A 25,493-nucleotide genomic window follows, 5' to 3' on the forward strand; every position below is an offset into this window, starting at 1 on the left:
TAACGAAATATTGTTAAAATTCAATTACACGTACGTGTCTCTCAGAGCAGTCGAATATATACGTTTTCCAATCGATAACGCGCGATTTATAATCTAGGTCCTAAAGAATCATTAAGAGAAAAATTTCAAGAAATAAACATTTTGACTGTTGCTTCTCAATACATTTTTGATAATGTTTTGTATGTTCATAAGCACATTGAGGAATTTTCTAGAAACTGTGACATTCATAATGTTAACACGAGGAACAAACATAAACTTGTTGTGCCTACTACTCGGTTGGGTCGAGTTAGTAAGTCTTTTGTTGCGCCCAACATCCATCATATTGTAGAAGCATATACATCGCCATGTATATGCTTCTACAATATGATCCCAGAAAATGTACAAAACAAATGTGTTACGAAATTTAAAAGAATTGTTACAAAACGTTTGTGTGGGAAAGGTTATTATAGCATAAACGATTTTCTTAATGACACCACGGACTGGGAATAAAGCGAATACCCTCAGGCTCTTTAATTATAAATGTTTATTGTACGATATTGCATTGTAATCCATATTTTATATTAAAAAAAAAAGCCCGCTGAGTTTCTTGCGCCCATTCTTCTCAGGTCTGAGGCAGTCTCTTTTGAATGGGTGGTAGATTTTGACGTTCAATAAGTGATTTTAAATCCTATTTTGAATAAAAATATTTGAATTTGAATTTGATATTCCGAATTGAAAAACCCAATAGGAAATCTGCACAAACACCGGACACATTTTTTTTTTGTACGGATAAGAATTGAATTGAATATTCTAATACAATTTCGAAGCTTGCACCCAACCGAATGGAATTTTCCGAACACAATACCAAAAGTATGAAATTATTACAATCGGAGAGTTCAGTCGGGTTTCTGTTTTATGTACTTGGTCTTATGTTATTGTTCAGTTTTGTGACACAATAAATTTAAATAAACAAAATACACTTGTTCTAGTCGAGTGTCCGCGCTACAAGCCGTCAGTGGTGCACACCGCCACTGCCGAGAGCCAGTTGCCTCAGCAGCCGCCAGCGAGCTGCGAGCCCTTCGACCCGCTGTCGCCCGAGCACCACCAGACCCTGAACCTCCTCATCTACAGCTACAGCAACAAGTCGCCCAACGTGCCGGACTTCTGTGTCAACCCCTGGTGCGTTCGAACCTCCCGAATCTTCTTCCCTACCTCCAGTGATTTCATTAACTTTCATAAACACCTCCAGGATAGCCACCATGGAGATGTACGGGCGGCATGACATCACGCTGGGCGCATTCCTCGAGAAGTACTGCTTCAACGGAGACCAGAAGTGTCCCGCGCCCAACTGTCCCGTGCCCATGAACCAGCACGTCAGGAAGTAAGTCTACGTCTATGCTTCGTCCAACCATTAATTATACCTTTGACATAAGGCCACAACTTGATAGCCGTATGAAGTTCCTTACTGAGAAACAATCATAGACAAATATTAATACATCACGCACACTGTTTTTCCTTTTCAATAGTGAAGGGGCTCGTTCTAAAACAACGATTATTTGGCATCGCATTTCACAGGACAAACAGGGCAGCAACACCACGGCACCCCGCTCCACGCTTAATGTGGACTTCTGTAACATCAGGGGAATTCACTCCAATTTAAACGCCGTCCACCACCACCTTGAGACGGCGCAGCCGGCCTTGTGTTTTCTTACGGAGACGCAGATATCTCAACCTAGCGATACGTCATATTTAACGTACCCCGGGTACAAAATTGAGCACAATTTTTTGCCTCATGCCGTGGTATGTGTGTACGTTAGGGAGGATATCTGCTGTCGCCGTCTCGGCAATTTTTGAGGGTAGGGACCTGTCTACTCTCTAGCTCCGCGTAGATTTAGAGGACCGCTACCGCATCTATGCGTGTGTCTACAGGTCCCATCACTATGTTACCACTGTAACGCAGACGCGGATCACTTCATGGGCTGCATTCAAGCGGCATTTGATGACGTGCTTGCACAGATTCCGCGGAGGGGCTGAAATCGTAGTCTTGGGTGATTTCAACGGGCACAATGCCGAATGGCTTGGATCACGTACCACAGACTACGCAGGGCGATCTGATAACGATTGATGTATCTGCGATTGGCGTATGGTCTGTCCCATTTGGTTGAGTCGCCAACGCGGCTCTCGGATGTGGATAGCCAAATGCCGTCCTTATTAAATCTTCTGCTGACTACACATCCCGATAGTTACCAGGTCACCGTCGACGCCCCTCTCAGAACGTCCGACCATTGCCTGGTCAGGAGTGTAGTGCCTATCCGACGCCAATGTCGCAGACCACCAGCGACCCGCCGCGTTTGGCACTACAAGTCAGCAGATTGGGATAGGATGCGTTCCTTTTTTGCATCCTACCCTTGGGGCAAGGTTTGTTTCCCTTCGGATGATCCTAGTACCTGCGCCGTTGCAGTAGCCGATGTGATACTGCAGGGCATGGATATTTTTATACCAAGCTCTGTAGTACCGATCGGTGGCAGATCACAGCTCTGGTTCGATGCGTCAGTTAAAGCAGCATCTGACTGCAAAAAAGAGGAGTATCGAACTTGGGTTGCGGCGTTGGGCTCAAAGGATCCGAACTGCAAAGTTCTAAAGAGGAAATATAACCGTGCCTCCAGATTTTGAAGAATCGCCCGTGCGAAATCGAAGCACGACGTCCAAATTGGCGAGCAGCTTTCCAGTTACCCGACCGGAACACGCAAGTTCTGGTCGTTGTCTAAAGCTGCTCTTGGTAACTTCAAGCAACCGTCCATCCCGCCGTTGCACATGAGCAATGACCCCCTGGCCCATACGGCAAAAGAGAAAGCCGATCTCCTGTGCACTCTTTTTGCCTCCAACTCGGCTCTTGACGACAACGGAAAAACACCGCCGACCATCCCGCGGTGTCAGAGCTCCATGCCTGAAGTACAGTTCAGACAAAAAACTGTTCGCCGAGCTCTGTTTTCGTTGGACGTCAGGAAGTCGAGCGGGCCGGATGGCATTTCTCCAATCGTGCTTAGAACGTGTGCCCCTGAGTTGACGTCGGTGCTAACGCGTTTATTCCGGCACTCTTATTCAAAAGGCGTAGTCCCTGACTCATGGAAGTCAGCCCTTGTCCATCCGATCCATAAAAAAAGGAGACAGTTCGGATCCGGCAAACTACAGGCCTATAGCGATTACCTCCCTGCTTTCCAAAATCATGGAGAGCTTAATTAACCGCCAGCTCTCGGTATACCTTGAGGGTCACCAGTTGATCAACGACCGGCAGTGCGGCTTTCGCCATGGTCGGTCGGCTGGCGATCTTCTGGTATACCTGACACATAGATGGGCGGCGGCTATTGAAAGCAAGGGGGAAGGCCTGGCAGTTAGCCTGGATATAGCGAAGGCCTTTGATCGTGTATGGCACAAGGCGCTCCTCTCAAAACTTCTATCATTTGGGCTTCCCGAGATCTTATGCAAGTGGACCTCCAGCTTCCTCACTGGGCGCAGCATTCAGGTCGTTGTCGACGGCTATTGCTCAATTCCAAAGCCCGTGAACGCTGGAGTGCCCCAAGGCTGTGCGCTATCTCCCACGCTGTTTCTTCTGCATATCAATGATATGTTGGACACCTCCAACATACATTGCTATGCAGACGACAGCACTGGTGTTGCCGTATACACGGGCCATGCAGGACTCTCTCGGGTAATCGTTGACCAGTGCCGGGAGAAACTTGTGTCTTCTATCTAGTCCTCTCTCGAGAAGGTCGCGGAATGGGGTAAATTGAACCTTGTCCAATTTAACCCCCAGAAGACTTAAGTTTGCGCGTTTACCACTAAAAAAAATCCATTTGCCGTATCACCGCTCTTCGACAACACTTCCCTTAAAGCCTCGCCTAGTATCGGAATACTGGGTCTCGAAATCTCGAGCGTTTGCTAATTCCGTGGCCATCTGGAGGGTAAAGCCAAATTGGCTTCGAAGAAGCTGGGGGTCATTAATAGAGCACGCCAATAATTCAAGCCGGCCCACATTCTAGCACTCTACAAAGCGCAGATCCGGCCACACATGGAGTATTGCTGTCATCTCTGGTCTGGCGCACCCCAGTATCTGCTCGATCCATTTGACCGCGTGCAACGCAGAACAGCTCGAATGGTCGGGGACCCAGTGATCTGTGAACGGCTGGATCACTTGGCGTTGCGTAGAGACGTCGCTTAATTGTGTGTCTTCTACCGCATTTATAACGGGGAGTGTTCCGAAGAGCTGTTTAACCTGTTACCTGCCGCCGAATTCCACCTTCGCACGACACGCCACAAATTAGGATATCATCCCCACTGGATCTGGATGTGTGGCGGTCCTCCACAGTGCTAAGTACTAAGCTATGGAATGAGGTTCCTTGTGCGGTGTTTCCGGGATGATACGACATGGGTACCTTCAAAAAAAGCGCGTACACCTTCCTTAAAGGCCGGCAACGCTCTTGTGATTCCTCTGGTGTTGCAAGAGAATGTGGGCAGCGGTGATCACTTAACACCGGTGACCCGTACGCTCGTTTGTCCTCCTATTCCATAAAAAAAAAGAAGTCGCGGGTAAAAGCTAGTAATATTTAACTAACCATCAATCTAGTTATCACCATGTTAATGTTTTTCTTATATATTATTCTAATTGTGGTCTTATATTTTAGTTAGTTTCTTATGTCTTTTAGTTAGTCTTTTTGTCTGTCATTTAGCGTCTTTTATGATTTCGACTTTGTTCAACACGAAACATGACAACTATGCCGTAATGGTATTTGAAATTTAACATTGTAATGATTTCCTCCTTAAACTGTAGATTACAAAAGATGTTAATTGAACTCGGTTTTGATGATGTAGATGGATCAATTGTTAAAACTAGTCATAGTCCAAACCATTATTTTTCTTGGAATAACATTAGATGCCAAAATCCTATGGGGCTCTCATATCATACACTTAACTTATTAAGCAGAAATACTTCTACTTCATACGTAATAATAAAGATTGACTTGAATGGGACCAAGAGTGTTTCTTAGATCCAAAGAGACCAAAATTAGATGACGTATCAGTATTTCATAATTTTTTCAGAGGCTTATGTTTTTATTTGTATTCAAAAAAATTTTACTTATGTTTATGAAAGATTGGTATTTTGTTGAATTTTTATTTTCTTCTTATTAGAGAGGGTTAGAGCTCAACCGGTAAAAAATAAGAACATCTACATTACCAGAGGTCTTAGAGATTAATTCCTGGTCTTTAAGGTTGGTCACTAATTCGTATAGATTTTGGAATACTACAGCTATCATTCGACTCCACACGGTGGCTGTGCAACTCATGCTAGTTGCGCGTAGATGCCAAACATCAACATGCATGTAGAATTTTGAGTCCACTGCAAGAATGAACACTCCCCGTAATATGATTTATTACGAGTGTATAATAAGCAACGCATTCCAAAAGAATTGTTAAGAAATGTTTCTGTGGTAAAGGTTACTATAACATAAATTACTTTCTTAATGATGCCACAGATTGGGAATGGGGCGACCGCCCACAGGCTATTTTATAATAAGTTTAATTGAACAATATTTCTTTGTAAACATATTTTTCGATGAAAAAAAAGCCCGCTGAGTTTGTTGCTCCCATTCTTCTCAGTTCTGAGGCATTCTGTTTAGAATGGGTAGTAGTAGTTTTTGACTTTCTATGTCACATCCTATTTTGAATAAAAATATTTGAATTGAATTGAATATTGATATCAAACTTGTTTTGTATTTCGTAGATTCGTGCACGGCGAGGTGTGCATTACGATAACGTGCAACACCGTCGGTCACAGCAGCGTGGACAAGCCGCGCGACACCAACAACCGCCAGGTGACGGGACGGCTCTCGGAACCTCTTGAGACTCGCTTTATAAGTCGTAACGTGCCTCCCTCGCCGCAGGTGATGTTCTGGTCCCGCTGCGAGTCGTGCGGGCGCGTGTCGCACGGCGGCCGCATGTCTCGTGCCGCACTGTGCTTGTCTCTGGCGCAGTACGTCCGCTGGCGAGCCCGCGCCGTGCGCTACACGCGGCGGTCGTGCCCGCACCCGCTGCACACTCACTCGCACGCCTTCCTGTCCGGCCTCACTACCGCCTGCTTCAGGTGCGCCACCTCTCTCAGACCCTGACTGTCTGACTGACGGTGACCGGCCCTTCATTGGAAACGAAATTTCTTTCCAACTGAACAAAACAAACATTGACACGCCGTGTCCCCTCCTACACTGGAGCCAGTGTTCGGGGAGGGGGAATAAGTCTGAACTGGTCTGACAACAACCAAACAAGTTTGTTTTTCGTCTAGTCCAAACTCCAGTTTTTCTGCTGGCTCTATACAGGTCCTGAAGTTGCTCCGCTTTCGTAGGTCTACTATGTGATACAGAATGTAATCAAGAGTTTCAACGGTCATTCTATGATACTTTTTGAATTTATCAGGGTGATTCCGCATAGGTAGGCAGGTTGTGTAAAATTCACTTTTACGGTGGTCTTCATTGAACTCATTGACCCATTTTCTTTTACGTGCATTTAATAATATGTTCCTGTCCAATAACATGAAATCAATAAGTTCGTCCTCCATCTTTCAAGAGGTCAAAGGTATGTATAGAAACTCATAAAATTTGCACTTTCCACATTTTTTTTCCTTTCCACATTTCCATTGTTTGGAGTCTGGACTAGACGAAAAACAAACCTGTTTGGTTGTAGTCAGACAAGTTCAGACTTGTTCCACCTCCCCGGAGCGAGCACTGGCTCCAAGTGCAGGAAGGGACACGCTGCGTTAATATTTGTTTTGTTCAGTTCCGACCCGCCCAGAGTATTTGGTCGGGAGAAAGTCTGCTTGCAATGTAGGACCGGCCTAACCTGTCTCAACACCGCAGGTACAACAAGATATCGACATGCGACATTCAGCTGCCGCCGCACGTTATCTCTATCGACTACGACACCAGGCAGATGCGCGAGGCTCTCATCGCGCACCTCAACGAGCTCATGCTGAAAGGTTAAATGTTAGGTTTTGTTATAATCAGGATTAAAGTTAGAAATTGTACACAACTTTCATCGACATTGAAATAGTCCAAAGAAAGGTTACTCGAATGTTATCTTGTATCTTTAAACGAGCAATTTTTATATACATATATAATCTCAATCTCGGAAACGGCTCAAACGATCTTTATAAAATTTTGTATACAAGGGATTTCGAGGGCGATAAATCGATCTAGCTCGGTTTCAATTTTATAAATGTAGTTTTATTCGTGTTTTAATGAGAGACAGCTACAATAACATTAGCACACAAAGGTAAATTTCGCCACTATTTACTAGATTATAATAGCTCAGATGGGACATTAGGTGATCCGGAAAGCAGAAGACCCCGGTTCGAATCCAGATGTCCTATTAGTTTTCCTTTTTTTTTGTTAAAGTTTTGTACATTTATTATATATGTATATATTTATATTATATAGGTATATATGAAATTTATCCCTTACAAAGATAGGTTCCTTTACTACTAATTACTTTCTCTAGATAATAGAAAGTCGATACTTAACAAGTCGGTGTTAAGGACAACACGTGCGTGTGATGCAATTGCCATCATCACACACCAGCTCGGGTCAAAGATTGCCTCTGGCCAGAATGTGTGTAAGTTACAACAAGCACTTCTCTGTCATTGATCTATCTGATAGTGCTTTTAAAAATCAATTAATAATCTAATCGAACGATTGAAAACCAAAAACATAAAATGAAAACATTAACCTAAAATTTTGACAGTTGTTGTATTTTTGTGTTTAAATATTTTATTGTACATATTGTATATTCATGTTTACAATATTTCAAAAACCTATTTAAACGACTACTACGTTGGTTCAGTTACTCTTTTTAAAATCATCTTCCCATTTAATGAGTTATCTTCTTTGATTCCTTTTCCCATGTCTTGGATGCCAATCTATTATATTTTTTGTCCATTTTTCTATAATGCTTCTCAAGGTGTGTCCTGCCCATCGCTATTTTAATACTTTTATAGTGTGGTTTATCCTTTCTAATTTCGTTTTCTTCTTGATTTGTGTTTGACTTCTTCTGCTTCTTTTAATGCTTTGTTGACACACTTTAAATTTAGTAAATGTAAAGTAGCTAGCCTGAGTAAATACATAGCTTATAAATAGGTTGTCCTATATTTTACTGAACTAACGAACGCGACGTACGCCTTGGGATTTTAGGGCGAATTTAAACGCTTGATGAAAAGTGGATTCTATAAATCGATTAAATTAATATATTTAGAGTGAAAAAGAAAAAACGGCAATTTAAAACTAAAATTAAAATGTTTTGATTGGGTTGATTAAGAGTTTAGTATCTTATTGGTGTTGTAATCGTGTGTTGTGGCGACAGGTCACGAAGTACTAAGTGTGGCTGAGGGGGAGGTTGAACGCGAGTACGCCGCTTTCAAGCAGCACTCGGAGCAGATCCACCTGGCGCTCACCTCGCCGCACCTGCAGCAGGCCACGCCCGCCGATAAACCAGGTGCCCGCCCACACTGCTAGCGAGCAGCACTCGGAGTAGATCCACCTGGCGCTCACTTCGCCGCACCTGCAGCAGGCCACGCCCGCCGATAAACCAGGTGCCCGCCCACACTGCTAGCGAGCAGCACTCGGAGTAGATCCACCTGGCGCTCACTTCGCCGCACCTGCAGCAGGCCACGCCCGCCGATAAACCAGGTGCCCGCCCACACTGCTAGCGAGCAGCACTCGGAGTAGATCCACCTGGCGCTCACTTCGCCGCACCTGCAGCAGGCCACGCCCGCCGATAAACCAGGTGCCCGCCCACACTGCTAGCGAGCAGCACTCGGAGTAGATCCACCTGGCGCTCACTTCGCCGCACCTGCAGCAGGCCACGCCCGCCGATAAACCAGGTGCCCGCCCACACTGCTAGCGAGCAGCACTCGGAGTAGATCCACCTGGCGCTCACTTCGCCGCACCTGCAGCAGGCCACGCCCGCCGATAAACCAGGTGCCCGCCCACACTGCTAGCGAGCAGCACTCGGAGTAGATCCACCTGGCGCTCACTTCGCCGCACTTGCAGCAGGCCGTGCTTGCTGATAATCCAGGTGCCAGGTGTCTCACATACAGCACTCGCTTGTTGACAGATCACTTGCTTGCACCGGTATAGCAGATCATGAGGTGATCACTGTATCTTTCGTCCACGAAACGCCTGCTACAGACAGGTACCTATTACTTTACTAGTCAATACCTATCAATCAATCAATCAGTAAAATTCTTTATTTGCGTATAAACATGGTATGTTACGATGGTATAATCTTACAGTTTCACATGTTGCGCCAGGCTTAACTAGGCATGCAAATTAATTTAATACAGGAAATAGTATAAGGTAAATAACACATACCAAGATTACATGATATATGTCTACATGTCAGAAACAATAAATATTAATTATCATAATACCTACTAAAAAATAATACAGAATTAGAGACTCACATAATAATAAAATAATAACAGACTAACATAATAATAATAAATATTGTCTAATTAATTATTAACAAAAAGTTTCACATTTTATGTTATGACATTACTCGCGTTCAGAAATTCATTTATCGTTTAAAATAGTCGCTCACTTAACCTGTGTTTAAGTTTTTTCTTAAAAAGTCTTTTATTTAATAATTTTAAATTAATGGGCAGTTTATTGTATATTCTGACACTCATAACAAGACAACTCTTGTCATACTGCAAGGTCAGTAGGATTTCGTCGAAAATTAATCTATTTGGATCCCGGCGGTTTCTTTGAGGGTTTGTGTCACAAACATTCTTGAATAAATAACTATTGAATTTCACAAATTCACACCTACACCTACGACGACATCATAGCGTAGGTACGCGGCATCGAAAGCAACACAAAGTCTACAGAACTACTCGATTACTGCGGGATGCCCTTTTCCGAGCAACGCGACGGTGCGTCACTTTAATATCTATTATTCACTTCCCTTTAGCGTACAGATAGGCTAAGGCCTGAGTCTCGGAGGAGACGATCATTTGCTCTACATTTAAAACACACTCGAAAACCCTATTTTGAACTGCCAGCCATAGAGTTAGCTCAAAAAAAAAGTGCACGTTCTTATGTATGCTGCATAATTTTTAACTCTTGAACAATGTATGTTAAATATATTTTTTAAACAAACACGTTGAAAAATAAATATTTTCCGTTCACAAACATCGTGAAATCTGGAATGCACTTGAAGTTGAAAAAAATAATAGCGGCGGCTAGCTTAAACTTAGATAATTTATCCGTCGCGATAGAGTCTCTTGCTGTTAGACAACTGATAATAAACAGGCCAGGAATATTAGTTTTGTGTGCGTGACATGCAACGTCTTACACTCGTGATTTGTATGACTCTCTGTGTTAGTGTGCGTGAATCGCTCGAAATACAGGTTAGTTCTAAAGTTTTTTTTTATGATAATAATAAGCAGGACGATCAACTGATGGTAATTGATACGTCCTCCCCATAACAATGCAGTGCCGCTCAGGATTCTCGAAAAACCTGAGCGGCACAACCATTGCGCTCGTCACCTTGAGACATAAGATGTTAAGTCTCATTTGCCCAGTAATGTCACTAGCTACGTCGCCCTTCTATTACTTTCGATGTTCTCACAGCTATCACAGTCTATCTAGACGTATAAATGATTTATATTCTATGGGCTTAAAAAATGCAGTTGTAACAGTGGGATTTGATGTTTTGTCATCTAGCTGTCATCCGCAGTCTGTGGAGCATCTACGACAACATCATTATCGGCGAGAAGATGCTGCGAGACACGCAGGACCGGCTGAGTTCGTTGCACGCCAAGAACAAGCCGCCAACGGAACCTGTGGGTACGTGACGAGCACACACCATAATAAATAAAATACCGTAGTAAAAGAACAATTGGTTTGGTGCCACAGACAACTAAATATAGGTTAGGTATGGTAGGTTCATAGAAATATTAGGTAATACGTAGTACATATTATATTACTGTTCGGTGTACTCCTCAACTAAGCTCTCTTGATATTAAAACTTCAGGATAGTACTCGAACTGAATTTATTATTGACTACTACTAATAATATGTAAGGAATATAATATATACTATTTCTCTTAATCATAAAATCTCGAGTCGTGTCGCCGCTACGATTGTACGGTGCAGTCTGGTCGGTACCGGAGCGGGGATCGCGACGTAGGCTTGACGCGAGAACCGGTCATGCAGGTGTTCTAGTTGCGCCAACAATTACATACATAATATTTTCATGTTTAAATCATAAGCCCATTTTAATGTCAACTTAAGATCAAGCTTATTAATATAATTTACCAAGATGCAGCTAAGTATATTTTGTAATTTATAATTTTGCCGCGTTGGCTGTAAAGGGGAACTTTTGCCATTCCTTGAACGAAAAATGAAACCACTCACCAGAGATAAGTTTACGTAATACGTTTCCCGCCCATTTCAGCGGCAACTCGAAAACGTGATATTATTGTTTGTTTTATTTTCAATTGCATAGTCGTAGAAAAAAATCTGTATGCGACACGTTGTATAACTAGGTCAAATAACGCCGCTCGTGTTTTTTGAGCCTCATTATACAACTGTTGCATAAAATATCTACTATTATCACTTACTAGGTATGTTGTAATTGTGTATATTTAATCAAGTCATTATTGTTTATATCGGTGTTTTATTTCTTAATAAAGTACTAATTTATAATAAATAATTATTTAATATAATTTTTATTAATACGTCTCACTGAATGAACACCGCTCATTTCATTTTTAGATTGCTTTGTGAATTGAACATTCCGTTTTTTTTTAAGATTTTTTTAGTTAAGTTGTTCTTCTTCTGTTTCAGCTGAGGATAAAACTGATTCGGAAGAATCCACCTGTGATTCGTCCAACAATGATGTCACCGGTAAGAATATAATGTTTGGAAGTAGACATAGCTATTGATATTATATATATATACATATAATATTTTTCAATACGTTTAAATATTGCGTACTTAAAGGCTATAATGATGATTCGAAAATAAAACCTTTCGCATAAGCATTTTTTGTTTACGCCAAAGAGGATGTAAATACTACGTAATAAGAGACAGGACTGCCTAAGTAAATTTGAAATTTATTTTAGTATGAAACGTGCAGTGAGATTTGACATAATTATGAAATAGTAATTACAATTAGGATACGAAGTGTAATAATCCGGCTAATTTTGAAAGCGTACAGTTGCTTAAACTTAGTGGATTTCGGCTATCTCCGTTTTTTACAAGATTATAGCCATCATCTGTCAACCTATCAATGACTGAACGTATCATACAAACGAGTGAATCGCTTTTTCTCTTAGAGAGTTTCGCTAGGCTGGAATACGAGGTCGTGACTTTCTTTTACGAGCTTGATCGTTACTTTTGCAGATTAGTTTTGATTAATAAGTCTTTTTAAAAAGTTTGGTATCAAGAAGATTTCATATATAGAAGTAAATACGATCGATTTTATACGAGAAGAATAAAATAAATCAGTACGTCTTAGCATTTTATTCCCGAAATTCATTGAAATGGTTGTTTATTATATTTAATTACCAGTTTTAATTTAATTATTATCACAATCATCATTTGTCAAAAATAGAATACGCTGTTTACACTTACGATCCCGTTGCCCAGTGTCGTTGTAAAAAAAGCCAAAAACGGGCCATTTTCTGAAAGTTTGTTGAAATACACATATATCTTCCTTTTACTATTTCCGACAATACAAAACGACTGTATCGATCGTGTGATACATGTTATGGCTACTTTCTATTATAGTATATATATATATATATATTGACCGACTAACGTTTTTTTTTTATGAAAATAAGGAATGAGACGAAGTTCAGCTGATAGTAATTGATACGCTCTGTCTATTATAATGCAGTGCCGCTCAGGATTATTGAAAAACCCAAAAATAATGACACTTTGAGACATAAGATGATAAGTCTCATTTGCCCAGTAATTTCACTAGCTACGGCGCCCTTCAGACCGAAACGTGCGTAAAATAACTGTTTAATAAACTGACAGAATTGTTGACAGATGTAAGCAGAGAATCTGACAAGGAGCACACAGGTGAGAGATTGCTGACAATTATTAACACTTATAACACGGTATTAGTTGAAATGACCTCTAAGAGTTACGTCTCAGATACCGCCAAACGTTAGATCATTTATACGTCTACATAGATTATGATGATTACAGCTGTGAAAACGTCGAAAAAAACCTATCCTATATTTAGAGCAATTCACCCACACTAACACAAAGTGTCATACAAATCGCTAGTGTAAGACGTAGCTTGTCACGCACACTTAAGTTTTATTCTTGTCCTGTTTTTATCGGTTGTCTAACAGCAAGAGACTCTATCAAGACGTATGAATTATCTACGCGCCAGACTTTATAGATGCATGAAAAAGATGTTTGGAACAAACAACTTTGTGGTAAAGTTTACATCGAAAATGAATTAAATAAAAAAAAAATGACTGCGAAACTGAAATGGCAGTGGGCAGGGCACATAACTCGACGGACAGATGGCTGTTGGGGCAGTAAGGTCGTCGAATGGTGACCACGTACCGGAAGACGTAGTGTTGGTACTCCCCACAAGATGGACCGACGATCTGGTCAAGATAGCCAGAGGAGGTTGGATGAGGGCAGCGCAGGACTGATCGTCATGGCGATCTTTGGAGGAGGCCTTTATTCAGCAGTGGACGTCTTCCGGTTGAAATGATGATGATGAAAGTTTACAACTGCATGGGACAGCTTCTTTTAGCACCAAACAGCATGTAAATTGAATCGGTGCTCTGCTTCAGACGGTGACTCTTAAAATAACTTTTTTAACTAACTAACAAATATATAAATAATGTTTCTATCATTAAAAATATAATGAACTTTCCGGATGAAATAACTATGTTTTAGCTAGATACCTACAAAAATTTCCAATGAGAATCAGACTTTAATAGGTTACTCGTAATATCATTATATTAACTAAGTAGGTACTGCATAGTTTTTTTGATGGCAAACGTGCGTACGGGTCATCTAGTGTTAAGTGATCACTGCCGCCCATATTTTCTTGCAACACCAGAGGAATCACAGGAACGCTACCGGCCTTTAAGGAAGGTGTACGCGCTTTTTTTTTGAAGGTAACCATGACGTATCGTCTCGGAAACACCGCACAAGGAAGCTCATTCCACAGCTTTGTACTACGTGGAAGAAAGCACGTTATAGTAATATATTTTTTACATTTTAATGTCGGTTTGCGAAATAGCGACGCAATAAAACATGCTTAAAATAAAATGCGATCAAAAGGTGAAGAAGAAGAGGACCGCGGTGACAAGAAGACTGTGAAGCAAATACTGACACAGCTGCTGACCAACAACCAGCCCGCTGGCGTGAACCAGGTGAGTAGGTGTGGTCATTTGGCATTACGTGACCGATGCCCGACACAACATTACACTGGCCAGAAATACTGCTACAATTAGAAAAACAATATAACGTTTGAATTTGGAACTTGTCATTCAAATTCAAATATTTTTATTCCAAATAGGATTCAAAATCACTTATTAAATGAATTATAATATTTAAGTTATGCAATATATTTAAATGTTATGTAGCTGCTGCAATACAGGCTACTTTTTTTTTATTGATTTAACCTTTCCCACACACGTTTTTTTAACGATTCTTTTAAATTTCGTAACTAAAATAATAACGTAAATTTTGTTTTTCAAAATTTAAATCAAATCAAATCAAAATCAAAAAGTATATTGTATTAAATACATCGTTGTCTTGTACCCATAGTACAGGCTATGCCTAGTTTGGGGCAAGATAATCTGTATAAAAGTGTGTGTCAATATAACTCGTAAATAATAATGGCCTTTGTTGAAGAGATAGAAATATAGTAGTTTCACTTTCACCTGCTATATACTTTACAATTTTTTTTACTTTTGCTGCTGGTAATATTGGCGCGGTGATCGTTCCAGGGCGGGATGATCATAACGAGTGGCGTGATCCCGGTACTGGTGAAGGCGGGTGAGATCGGGTCCGTGATCGCGGCGACCCTGGCTTCCGTCACCTACCAGCTGACACTTAGCCAACAGAGGCACAGGTACCGCAACGTCAATAAACTAACACATCTTAAATAACATTTATTTTCTGTCGTAAATCCTACTACTCCACAGCTGGATATCTAAGTGATCGGACAACCTGAGCTAATCCCAGAACAGAGCACCCATTAAATTTATATGCTGTTTGGTGCTAAAAGGTGCCTCATGCAGGTTCAAACTACAAAGTTATTTTTTCAGTATTTATTCAAAAGAATGCATACATTTTTATAATAAAGTCCCAGCCACTGTTCAGGCATTATCTATAAATAAATTTAAATGTTTTATTAAAAATGGCTCTGTCGTAAATCCTACTACTCCACAGCTGAATATCTAAGTGATCGGACAGCCTGGAACTACATAATGACTATTTCATAGCAATAACAATGACAGTACATAATTGTATATTTTATTAAAAAGAGCGCAAAAAAAGAATGCTGGGAGAGATCCTTGCGACGCTTCTTCTCTCTCAGAGCGCCATTTGATTCCGAAGCGGTAGTAGCATTAGTAATGACATCAAAAGGAATTTCATCTGGAATCAATTTTGAGAAAATAAATGCCTTTTTAAAAATAAAAATAAGTTATACAATCGTTTGCAGTACGCAGAGCGACGCTGAAGACACGGAGCAGACCTCCAGTAAGGAGAAGACGGATTCGGACAAAACGAAGGCAAAGTGTAACAACGAACATATCGAAGTTCTACTTAAAGTTAGTTTTTTCTTTTTTTAGGAACAAAACAGTCTTTTACAATAGTAAGGTTACAAATATACATAAACTATAAGGCAAAACAGTTCCATAAATTAAATACTAATAATATATTTTTTAGTTTACAATGGACAATAACCTGATGAAAAAAAAACAAGGATAATTTCAAACCGAAAGACTCCAATGATTTTCTAACATTTCCAAACGTCTTTTACAGTAGTCTAAGTTTTTTCTACCGGACCCATCTTTCTTAATGTTAGTTAATAATTTGGTTAAAGTGTCAAATATCTCTGTTTGGTTCAAGAAAAGATTTTCCTTGGTGTTCATAATTATAATAAACAAAAAGTTAATTAAAATGGATTGATCTGACCTTATAAACTTACGACAGCTCTTGGACCACTTCAACTACACTCACAAGACTGTTTACTATGTCACTGGTTTGCTTCGAATTCACGAAAATACCTCTTAACACTCGCGAACCGAACTATTCTCGAAGGACCATGAAAAGGGGTGTACTTAGGGGTAGATATATATATGTTGGTTTTATGGTAAAAGTATTTATTTACTTAAGGTATTAAACTTATCTATGATACTTGCTAAATTACTATATTTAATGGTTCTACTGGTGAGTACTGTTATATATGCACATATGTATGCTTTAATGCAGACATAACATTAGCGTCAGCACTTTAAGACCAAGGCGTCACTTAATTAAATATAAAGGCAGTCAGTCTCCTTCCGAATCCTGAGCCACTCATACATTTCAATTATATTTTCTAGTTCTAAATAAATTTCTTTTTTAAAAGTTCGTTTTTAATATTCCGTCTAACAAATGGTGGCAGCGCAAAGGATTTAAAATTTTATAAATCCGCGGTAAACGCCTCAAGTGAAAAGTTATAGTGATACCAAAAAGTGTAAAAGTGAAAATAATATCTGTGTTGGTTGGTTTTAATAAGTGGTTAACAAAATAGTACTAATCCAGAGTACTATACAAATCTTAGTGACCGCCTGAATCCAATGGTTGTGAACTGCTAACAAGCTTCGACCTGCTATACCGGAAAGAAATAACTATCTACGTGGTACTCTCCAACATCGCTGAATCTTCTTCTCTTCATCAACGCCGAGTCCTCTGGTACCTAACAATTTACCATAAATTGAGCCAATTATGACTCGATTTGAATTCGCCGTGAATATCGCCGTGGTCCTGTAAGTCTTCAAATTTTAAATATTTCAAGTGTGAAAGTGCAAAACCCATAATAACTGAGATATTAAATAGACATATTTCTAAAACTACAGTGAAAGTGCAAGGTGTGAGGTCTAACAATACTTTATCCAAAGTTATTGCATAAATTTTATACTAAAGAGCGTTTTTGTCATCTACATTCTAATTTAATTACATCATCTTAGGTTCCGAGAACATTTTGTCGAGTAGCTTATCGAATTTATAAACAATCTGGGTGGCCGTCTATCACACCGTAGTACATTTTAAATTTTATAAGTGAATATTTTATTTAATTAAACATGTCGGTTAAAGAATCTCAAATTAAACATGAAAAAAATGAGTTACAAATTAGCACTTTATTCAAATTCATTAGTCCTTTTGATGGGACACGCGAAAAATTAAATTCTTTTATTAATAATTGCAATAATGCTATTGGACTAGCACCGGATTCTCAGAAATCGATTTTATTTAAATTCATACTTTCTCAACTTGAGGGCAAAGCGGAATTAGCTTGCTCTATTAAGGAATTCGACAATTGGGATCAACTTAGCGATTTTCTCAAAACACAATTTGGAGAAAGAAAGCATTATGCACACCTTTTACTTGAATTGCAGGAATGTCAACAAAATAATACAGAATCAGTGTCACAATTTTCTTTACGCGTAGAGACATGTCTTTCAAAACTTTTAACAGAAGTAACTATATCGAATAAGAAGAAATCAGAGTTAACCGGTCGAATGGCAGCCATGGAAGACCTAGCTCTCCATACCTTTTTATTGGGTCTTAAACCCGAAATTTCAAATTTAGTTCGTTGTAAAGATCCACTAAATCTTAATGAAGCAATTAACCTAGCAGTCTCAGAAGAGAAAATTTTAAATTTATTTCATAAAAGAAGTTCTCAGCAATTATCATTGCACCGATTAATTCCTAAACCCCAACAGCCATTTAGGGGTCCTACACATAATAATACCCAAAAATTTCAAACCACAAGGCAGTTTGAGAACAGAAGCCCATTCTGTCGCTATTGTAAAAAACAAGGTCATTCAATAGAATATTGTTTTAGACGACAATTTAATAACAACAGACTACAACCAACCAGACCCAGAGCAGATAATGTTAATTTTGTCATAAATGAAAACTTAAATAATGATAACTCAGAGCCACGACAACTATGCTCTAATGATAATAATGACCAACAGCTTACCCATTTAAACGCGTAGTGGGCTCGCGAAGGTGTCACGCGAAGCCCTGCAATAAAAATCTCAAATCCAAAAATTATGTCGACACCATTCCCGCTTTCAAGGCTACACGACAGGGTAACCAGCCCCAAAACGGAAGCCTAACGCTCAAGGCTACACGACAGGGTAACCAGCCCCAAAACGGAAGCCTAACCCTCAAGGCTACACGACAGGGTAACCAGCCCCAAAACGGAAGCCTAACGCTCAAGGCTACACGACAGGGTAACCAGCCCCAAAACGGAAGCCTAACGCTCAAGGCTACACGACAGGGTAACCAGCCCCAAAACGGAAGCCTAACTCTCAAGGCTACACAACAGGGTAACCAGCCCCAAAACGGAAGCCTAACTCTCAAGGCTATACGACAGGGTATCCAGCCCCAAAACGGAAGCCTGAAGTCAAATCCTCTAAATCCAATACCTAAAAAAGAAGAAAAAGTATTAAAATCTTACAACGTTAACACAAATCCATTAAAAAATTACTTACCTTATATTGAAATCCAAACATCTCTCTCCTCAGAACCCTTTCGACTCCTGGTCGACAGTGGAGCTACAATCAGTCTTATTAAAATAGATATAATAGAAAATATGCCCGAGGTGAATAAAAACATTATAACATTCAGTGGCTTAGGAAATACCGACAATCCAATCAATTCGTTAGGTTGTATATCTATCGAAATTAATTCAATAGAACATGATTTCCACCTCATACCTAATTTCGACTTTCCATACGACGGTATTATCGGAAATGATTTCCTTTCTTTACATAAAAGTAAAATAGATTATACTTTGAAGGAACTTAGTATTGATGACGTAAAATTCAATTTAAAATTTAATAACCCCATTTATACAATTGCGCCTAGAACCGAAACGGTAATAGAATGCTCAGTACATAATCCCGAAATCAAAGAAGGTCTCATTCTAGATCAACATATGATGGATTCTCTATTAATCGCTAACTGTATTGTTAAAGTAAAACCTAATTCTAGAATTAATATATCCGTGGTTAATACATCCGAAAATCAAATAGAGATAAATTCAGACCTCAAATTAATAATTAATCCTTTAGAGTACAATGAAAATAACTCTATATTTTATTCGAATATTAATGATCAAAATATTTCAGATAGAACTGATAAAGTTTTAGATCTTTTGAGAGTATCCCATTTAAATTGCGAAGAAAGAGACGCTCTGTTTAATTTATGTTCCACATTCTCTGATATATTTCATTTGCCTAGTGATAAGTTAACTTTTACAGAAGGTATACAGCATGAAATTAAAACGTCCTCCTCAATCCCTATACATACAAAATCCTATCGATTCCCTGACATTCACAAAGGTGAGGTTCAATCACAAATTAACAAAATGTTAGAAGAAGGAATTATTAAACCTTCAACATCCCCTTGGTCATCTCCAATCTGGGTCGTCCCAAAAAAGATGGATGCATCCGGAATAAAGAAGTGGCGGGTAGTAATCGACTACCGCAAACTAAATGATATCACAATCGGCGATTCTTATCCTATCCCAAACATATCGGATATATTAGACCAGTTGGGCAAATGTAAATATTTCAGTACTCTAGATCTCGCGTCGGGCTTCCATCAAATTAAAATGTCGCCCCAGGATGCACCCAAAACAGCCTTCTCAGTTCCACAAGGTCATTTTGAATTCACTAGAATGCCCTTTGGACTAAAAAATGCACCTGCAACATTTCAAAGACTTATGAATTCCGCCCTATCTGGGTTACAAGGTATACAATGCTTCGTCTACTTGGATGACATTGTAATCTACTCCTTCGATCTTGATCAGCACATAAACAACCTCTCTAATGTATTTGACAGGCTCCGCACCTACGGGTTAAAGTTGCAACCTGACAAGTGCGAATTTCTCCGCAAGGAAGTTTCCTACCTTGGACATATCATTACCGATGACGGGGTAAAACCGAACCCAGAGAAAATAAAAGCTGTTGCAGACTTTCCTACACCCCAGTGCCCTAAGGACATAAAGTCCTTCCTTGGATTAGTTTCCTACTATCGCAGGTTCATTCCTGATATGTCAAAACTAGCTAAACCTTTAAACAATCTCCTTAAAAAGGACGTCCCATTTCTATGGAATAATGAACAAGAATTATCTTTTAATAAATTAAAACATTCTCTTATTTCCGCACCTGTTCTAGCTTATCCTGATTTCACTAAACCCTTTTTACTTACATGTGACGCTTCAAATTTCGCGATATCTGCTATACTCTCACAAGGATCCATTGGCAAAGATCGCCCCATTGCATTTTCTTCAAGAACATTAAATAAGGCTGAATGCAATTACAGCGTCACTGAAAAAGAATGTCTAGCGATCATTTATGGTACTAAAGTTTTCCGTCCCTACCTTTATGGTAGACGATTCATAATTATAACAGATCACCGTCCACTCAAGTGGCTCTTTAATTGCAAAGACCCGGGCTCCAAGCTCGTTAGATGGAGGCTCAAACTTGAAGAATTTGACTACGAGATTGAATATAAAAAGGGTAAAATAAACACTAACGCAGATGCATTGTCACGATACCCAATAAATCCATTAATTTCTAAAGATCCAACAGATAATACTGAAGATGAAGTCAGAGATCAAAGACCAAATTCACCCCATCTATCTATCCCTAGTTTGCCAGATCAAAACCTTGAAGATCTATTATCAACAGATTTTGACCCAGCTAATTTGAGTCCTTTAAATTTATCGCCCTCTGCGATTCCATTCTTTACGTCAGACATTTCACCTCATGAAACTTATTATGATCCACAACCTTCTACTAGTAACCAAAATCCTGAAAACTTACCTTCACATATTCCTAATGACACCGATCTCCTTCAATCTTTACCTGAAAACTTACCTGTATCCGCTAGTCCATCAACTAGCGTCACTAGCCGGATAGCTGAAAATCAAACAAATATTAGTGAAGATTATTCCAATTATTTAAAATCTATTAAAGATAAAAACAAGATTTTTAATACATATATAAAAGAGCACAACGAGAGCCTTCTTAAGAGTTCTGCAAATGTAATTCTTCTTCCAGTATCAATAGATTTTGATGAGTCGAATCCTTACCTTTCTGACTTAATCTCTGCCTCAGAGAATGTCAATGTTGTAGAAGGAGAACGTGAACTGCATTCGTTTAAAATATCTGAAATCAATGGTAAAATTTACTATTTCCTATTTACTAAAGTTTATTTCTTTGATACTTGTACCTACCCTGATATATTTAAAGCATTAAAATCTGCTAGAGACAGTATTCTACTTACCGGCACAATCAATGAGGTAGCTATTTCCGACTTTAGGAATTCATTTGAACAACATTCATTTGTAAAAATATATAGTATGCTCATGTATCTTTTTGATGGTACAAATATAACAGTCAATATCCATCACAATAGCATAATATATCCCGTGCCTACAGAAATTACAAAAATCTTGAAGGAGAACCACGATATACCAATAGCGGGCCATTTAGGGTCAAACAGAATGTTTAATCGCGTAAAAGAACGTTATTTTTGGAAAAATATGAGATCAGACATAGAAAACTATGTAAAAAATTGCAAGTTTTGCCAAACCAATAAAGCCTTAAGAAAAATTAATAAATCACCTATGCAAATCACAACAACATCTTCTAGACCTTTCGATAGAATAAGTCTCGATATCGTGGGACCTTTGCCTGAAGCTGGAATTTATAAATTAAAATATATTCTTACTTTACAAGATGACTTGTCAAAATTTTCTATAGCTTACCCAATATCTAATGCTACGGCTGAAGAATCATGTGAATGTCTCGTTCATTTCATATCTTTATTTGGAATACCTAAGTCAATTTTAACAGATCAAGGAACAAACTTTACAGCCGAACTTTTTAAGAAAACTTGTGAATTTTTAAAAATCAAGCAGATTTGGTCATCTCCCTATCACCCTCAGACGCAAGGTGCTCTGGAGAGAAGTCATTCCACTTTAAAAGAATATTTAAAATCTTATATTAACGAAAACCAAACTAATTGGCATAAATATGTATTTACTGCCATGCTGACATATAGCACCGTCCATACAACTACCCAATTTACGCCTTTTGAACTTATTTTCGGGCACAAGCCCTACATTCCCGATTCCGTTTTTGATCTACGATCTGACGTCACATACCCAGAATATATTAAGATGCTTCACCATCGCCTTAAACTGTCTAGAGAAAAGGCCATACAAAATATTAACTCTTCAAAAGAAAAGTCAAAACATTATTATGATAAACATACTCGTCCAGTACAGTATAAAGTCGGTGAATATGTCTATATTAAAAATCATGTAAGACTTCGGAAGGCGCTATCTCCTATATGGAAAGGTCCATATAAGATCGTCAAAATACATGGCAATAACACCTTATCTCTTCTTATAAACCGAAGATATGTAAAACATCATTATGATGAAGTAAAACCTGCATACAACGCGGATACGTAACTAATTCTTCTTTTATTAATTATTAAGTTAAGTTTATTAATACTTATTTCATTTTATACAGCTATATTTTACTATATTATATTTTTATCATATACAAAGTTATAGGTTTATTTACATAAGCATGATAGTTTAGTTTAGTTTTGTCATTACAGAATGGTTAATACATACTGCGCCATAGCCGCTAGCGAGAATGAGTATATTAAATACATCAAGGAAGGTCCTGGCTTGCTCTTCGACCCAGTGGGCACTCTGAAGCTCATAGACGATTATCTTCATATAGTTATTCCGATAGATGTTACTTCTTTTGATCAAAATATTAAGTACACCCAGGATGTTTTAAACATTGTTAAATTACAGTGTCAGGAAAGTATAGAGATAGATATTTCCGTCTGTCAAAATATAATGCAACCCTTGGATTCACTCAATAATGATATACTTCGTGACTATAATTCCATATCTCATATCATCTCTAGCGAGAGACCCAAAAGATCTGCATGGTTCTCTGGCGTCGGTGTAGTTTTTAAGCATATATTGGGCACCCTTGATGAAGACGATGCGATAAATTACAATAGAGCAATAGAAACATTGTATGATAATGATAAACGGTTAGAGAATTCGATAAAGAAAACTATTCTAGTTTCGAAATCTGCTATTTCTAATATTAACCAATCTGTCAATGAAATATTGGAGAATCAATTTAAACTCAATGATGCCATTAATAATTTATCTACAAATGTGAGAAATATATCGAATATAGTTACTATAGATAGTTTCAAATTAAAACTAATAAACATTTTAAATTGTCTTCAATCACATTTGTTTACTCTTGCGTTTAAAATTGAAGACTTATTGAATTCTATTTTATTCATAAAAAGCAATACTTTACATCCATCTGTCTTAACACCCAAGCAATTAAATAACGATTTATTAAATGTCTATAAAAATATACCTAAGATTAGGGACTTACCTATTAATTTAGATTTAAGTAATATTCATGTTTTGATAAATGTAGCAGATTTAATTTCATATTATTATAATGGTAAACTGATTTTTATTGTTAAGATTCCATTAGTTAATGCCTTAGATTATAATGTTTATGATACTGTTCCATTACCTATTCCGCATGAAGTTAATTCATCTTATTCATATGTTTGCATTATACCTACAGAACGATATCTGGCAATAAATACTGATAAGTCTACATTTACATATTTAAAGGATTTTAATGAGTGTAAAGTTATTTCTCCCAAAGTACACATATGTCAAATAACTAACATATTCTCTGTTCCTGGTAATCCGTCTTGTGAAATAGAAATTATGATAAAAGCTGTATCCAGTATTCCAAATACCTGCCAAACTAAATTTATACATGGTGATATAGATATTTGGCATAAACTCAATAATGCTGATTGGATATTTGTAGAATCAAATTTAAATAAAATAACAATAGAATGTAATCAGGATGTATTATTTGAAACAACCATTTCAGGAACAGGAAAACTTACCATTCCATATAATTGTACAGCTTATTTTAAGAATATTAAATTTAATAAGGTATCCAATCCAGAAATTAATATACCACTCATAAAACCTACTTATAATATAATATCTGATAAATGTTGTAATCTTAACCGCTTCAATATGTCCAAAATTAACTTTTCTGAAATTAGTAATATTAACCTACATCAGTTAAAAGATCTTAAATTTAACATAAAAGATATCAGTGATGACCTATATATTGCAAATCCTGTTGATACCTTTAGTGATAATTCAAATAATTCTGTTATAAGTATAATTTCACTATTTCTAGTTGTATGTTTTATCGTAGTTTTTATATGTAAGAAATTATGTATCCTACTTTCAAAATATTTTGTAAAGGCTAAGGATTCTGAAGAAATAGATATTGAGTTTCAATCATCACCACCTCCACCGCAACTTAGAGTTGGTTAAAATATTCTGAAAACTTATCTTTATTATTTCCGATAAGTTTCCTCTTAAAGGGGGGGTTGTTATATATGCACATATGTATGCTTTAATGCAGACATAACATTAGCGTCAGCACTTTAAGACCAAGGCGTCACTTAATTAAATATAAAGGCAGTCAGTCTCCTTCCGAATCCTGAGCCACTCATACATTTCAATTATATTTTCTAGTTCTAAATAAATTTCTTTTTTAAAAGTTCGTTTTTAATATTCCGTCTAACAGTACGCGGATCTCTACTATTAATTGGTTAAAATGGTTATTTGGACCAGTCCTGTAATGGTTAATGGTAACTAGGACCGAACCGATCAATGGTTACTCGCGTACTGCCTTACTAGAGGCAACACATGTTTTTATTACAATTAATTTTATCTACTAAGCAATATTTGTAATATAATGCTGTTCGATGGATTTACTTCGAACAGAATATTACAAAAAACAAAGACACAGCAACAATGGTTTTATTTTTTAGTGTTAACAATTTTTCACATTGAGTATAGCATTGCCTACTAATTCCTTATATTTTTGTATATTTAATGAAAATATTATATCAATTTCAGTAAGATATACATTGTAAAAACTACAACAGCGACTCACAAAAGTATTTTCTGCGGTGTTATAAATTTAATTAGACTTTAACACCGCGATTAATTAGATTTTATTTAATGTACTGTATGTTAGCAAAGAAATCTATAAATATATGAAGAAAATAGTCTTTGTTTGAGGCCCT

At 38.1% G+C, this 25,493-nt stretch overlaps 1 protein-coding gene across 1 annotated transcript in view; it reads left to right on the forward strand.

The window, feature by feature from the left end:
• Nucleotides 1-8,536: 8,536 nt before the first annotated feature.
• Nucleotides 8,537-25,493, forward strand: part of LOC126965868 (putative 1-phosphatidylinositol 3-phosphate 5-kinase) — a 42,576-nt gene continuing 25,619 nt past the window's right edge. Inside the window, exons 1-7 of the mRNA XM_050809642.1 lie at nucleotides 8,537-8,611; nucleotides 10,749-10,871; nucleotides 11,874-11,933; nucleotides 13,071-13,115; nucleotides 14,346-14,437; nucleotides 15,017-15,141; nucleotides 15,736-15,844. Coding sequence (XP_050665599.1) covers nucleotides 10,802-10,871; nucleotides 11,874-11,933; nucleotides 13,071-13,115; nucleotides 14,346-14,437; nucleotides 15,017-15,141; nucleotides 15,736-15,844 — 501 coding nt within the window. The 5' untranslated portion in view covers nucleotides 8,537-8,611; nucleotides 10,749-10,801. The remainder of the gene's footprint in view (nucleotides 8,612-10,748; nucleotides 10,872-11,873; nucleotides 11,934-13,070; nucleotides 13,116-14,345; nucleotides 14,438-15,016; nucleotides 15,142-15,735; nucleotides 15,845-25,493) is intronic.

This window comes from Leptidea sinapis, chromosome 1 (genome assembly GCF_905404315.1).
Source record: "Leptidea sinapis chromosome 1, ilLepSina1.1, whole genome shotgun sequence".
In the NCBI taxonomy this organism is placed as follows: domain Eukaryota; kingdom Metazoa; phylum Arthropoda; class Insecta; order Lepidoptera; family Pieridae; genus Leptidea; species Leptidea sinapis.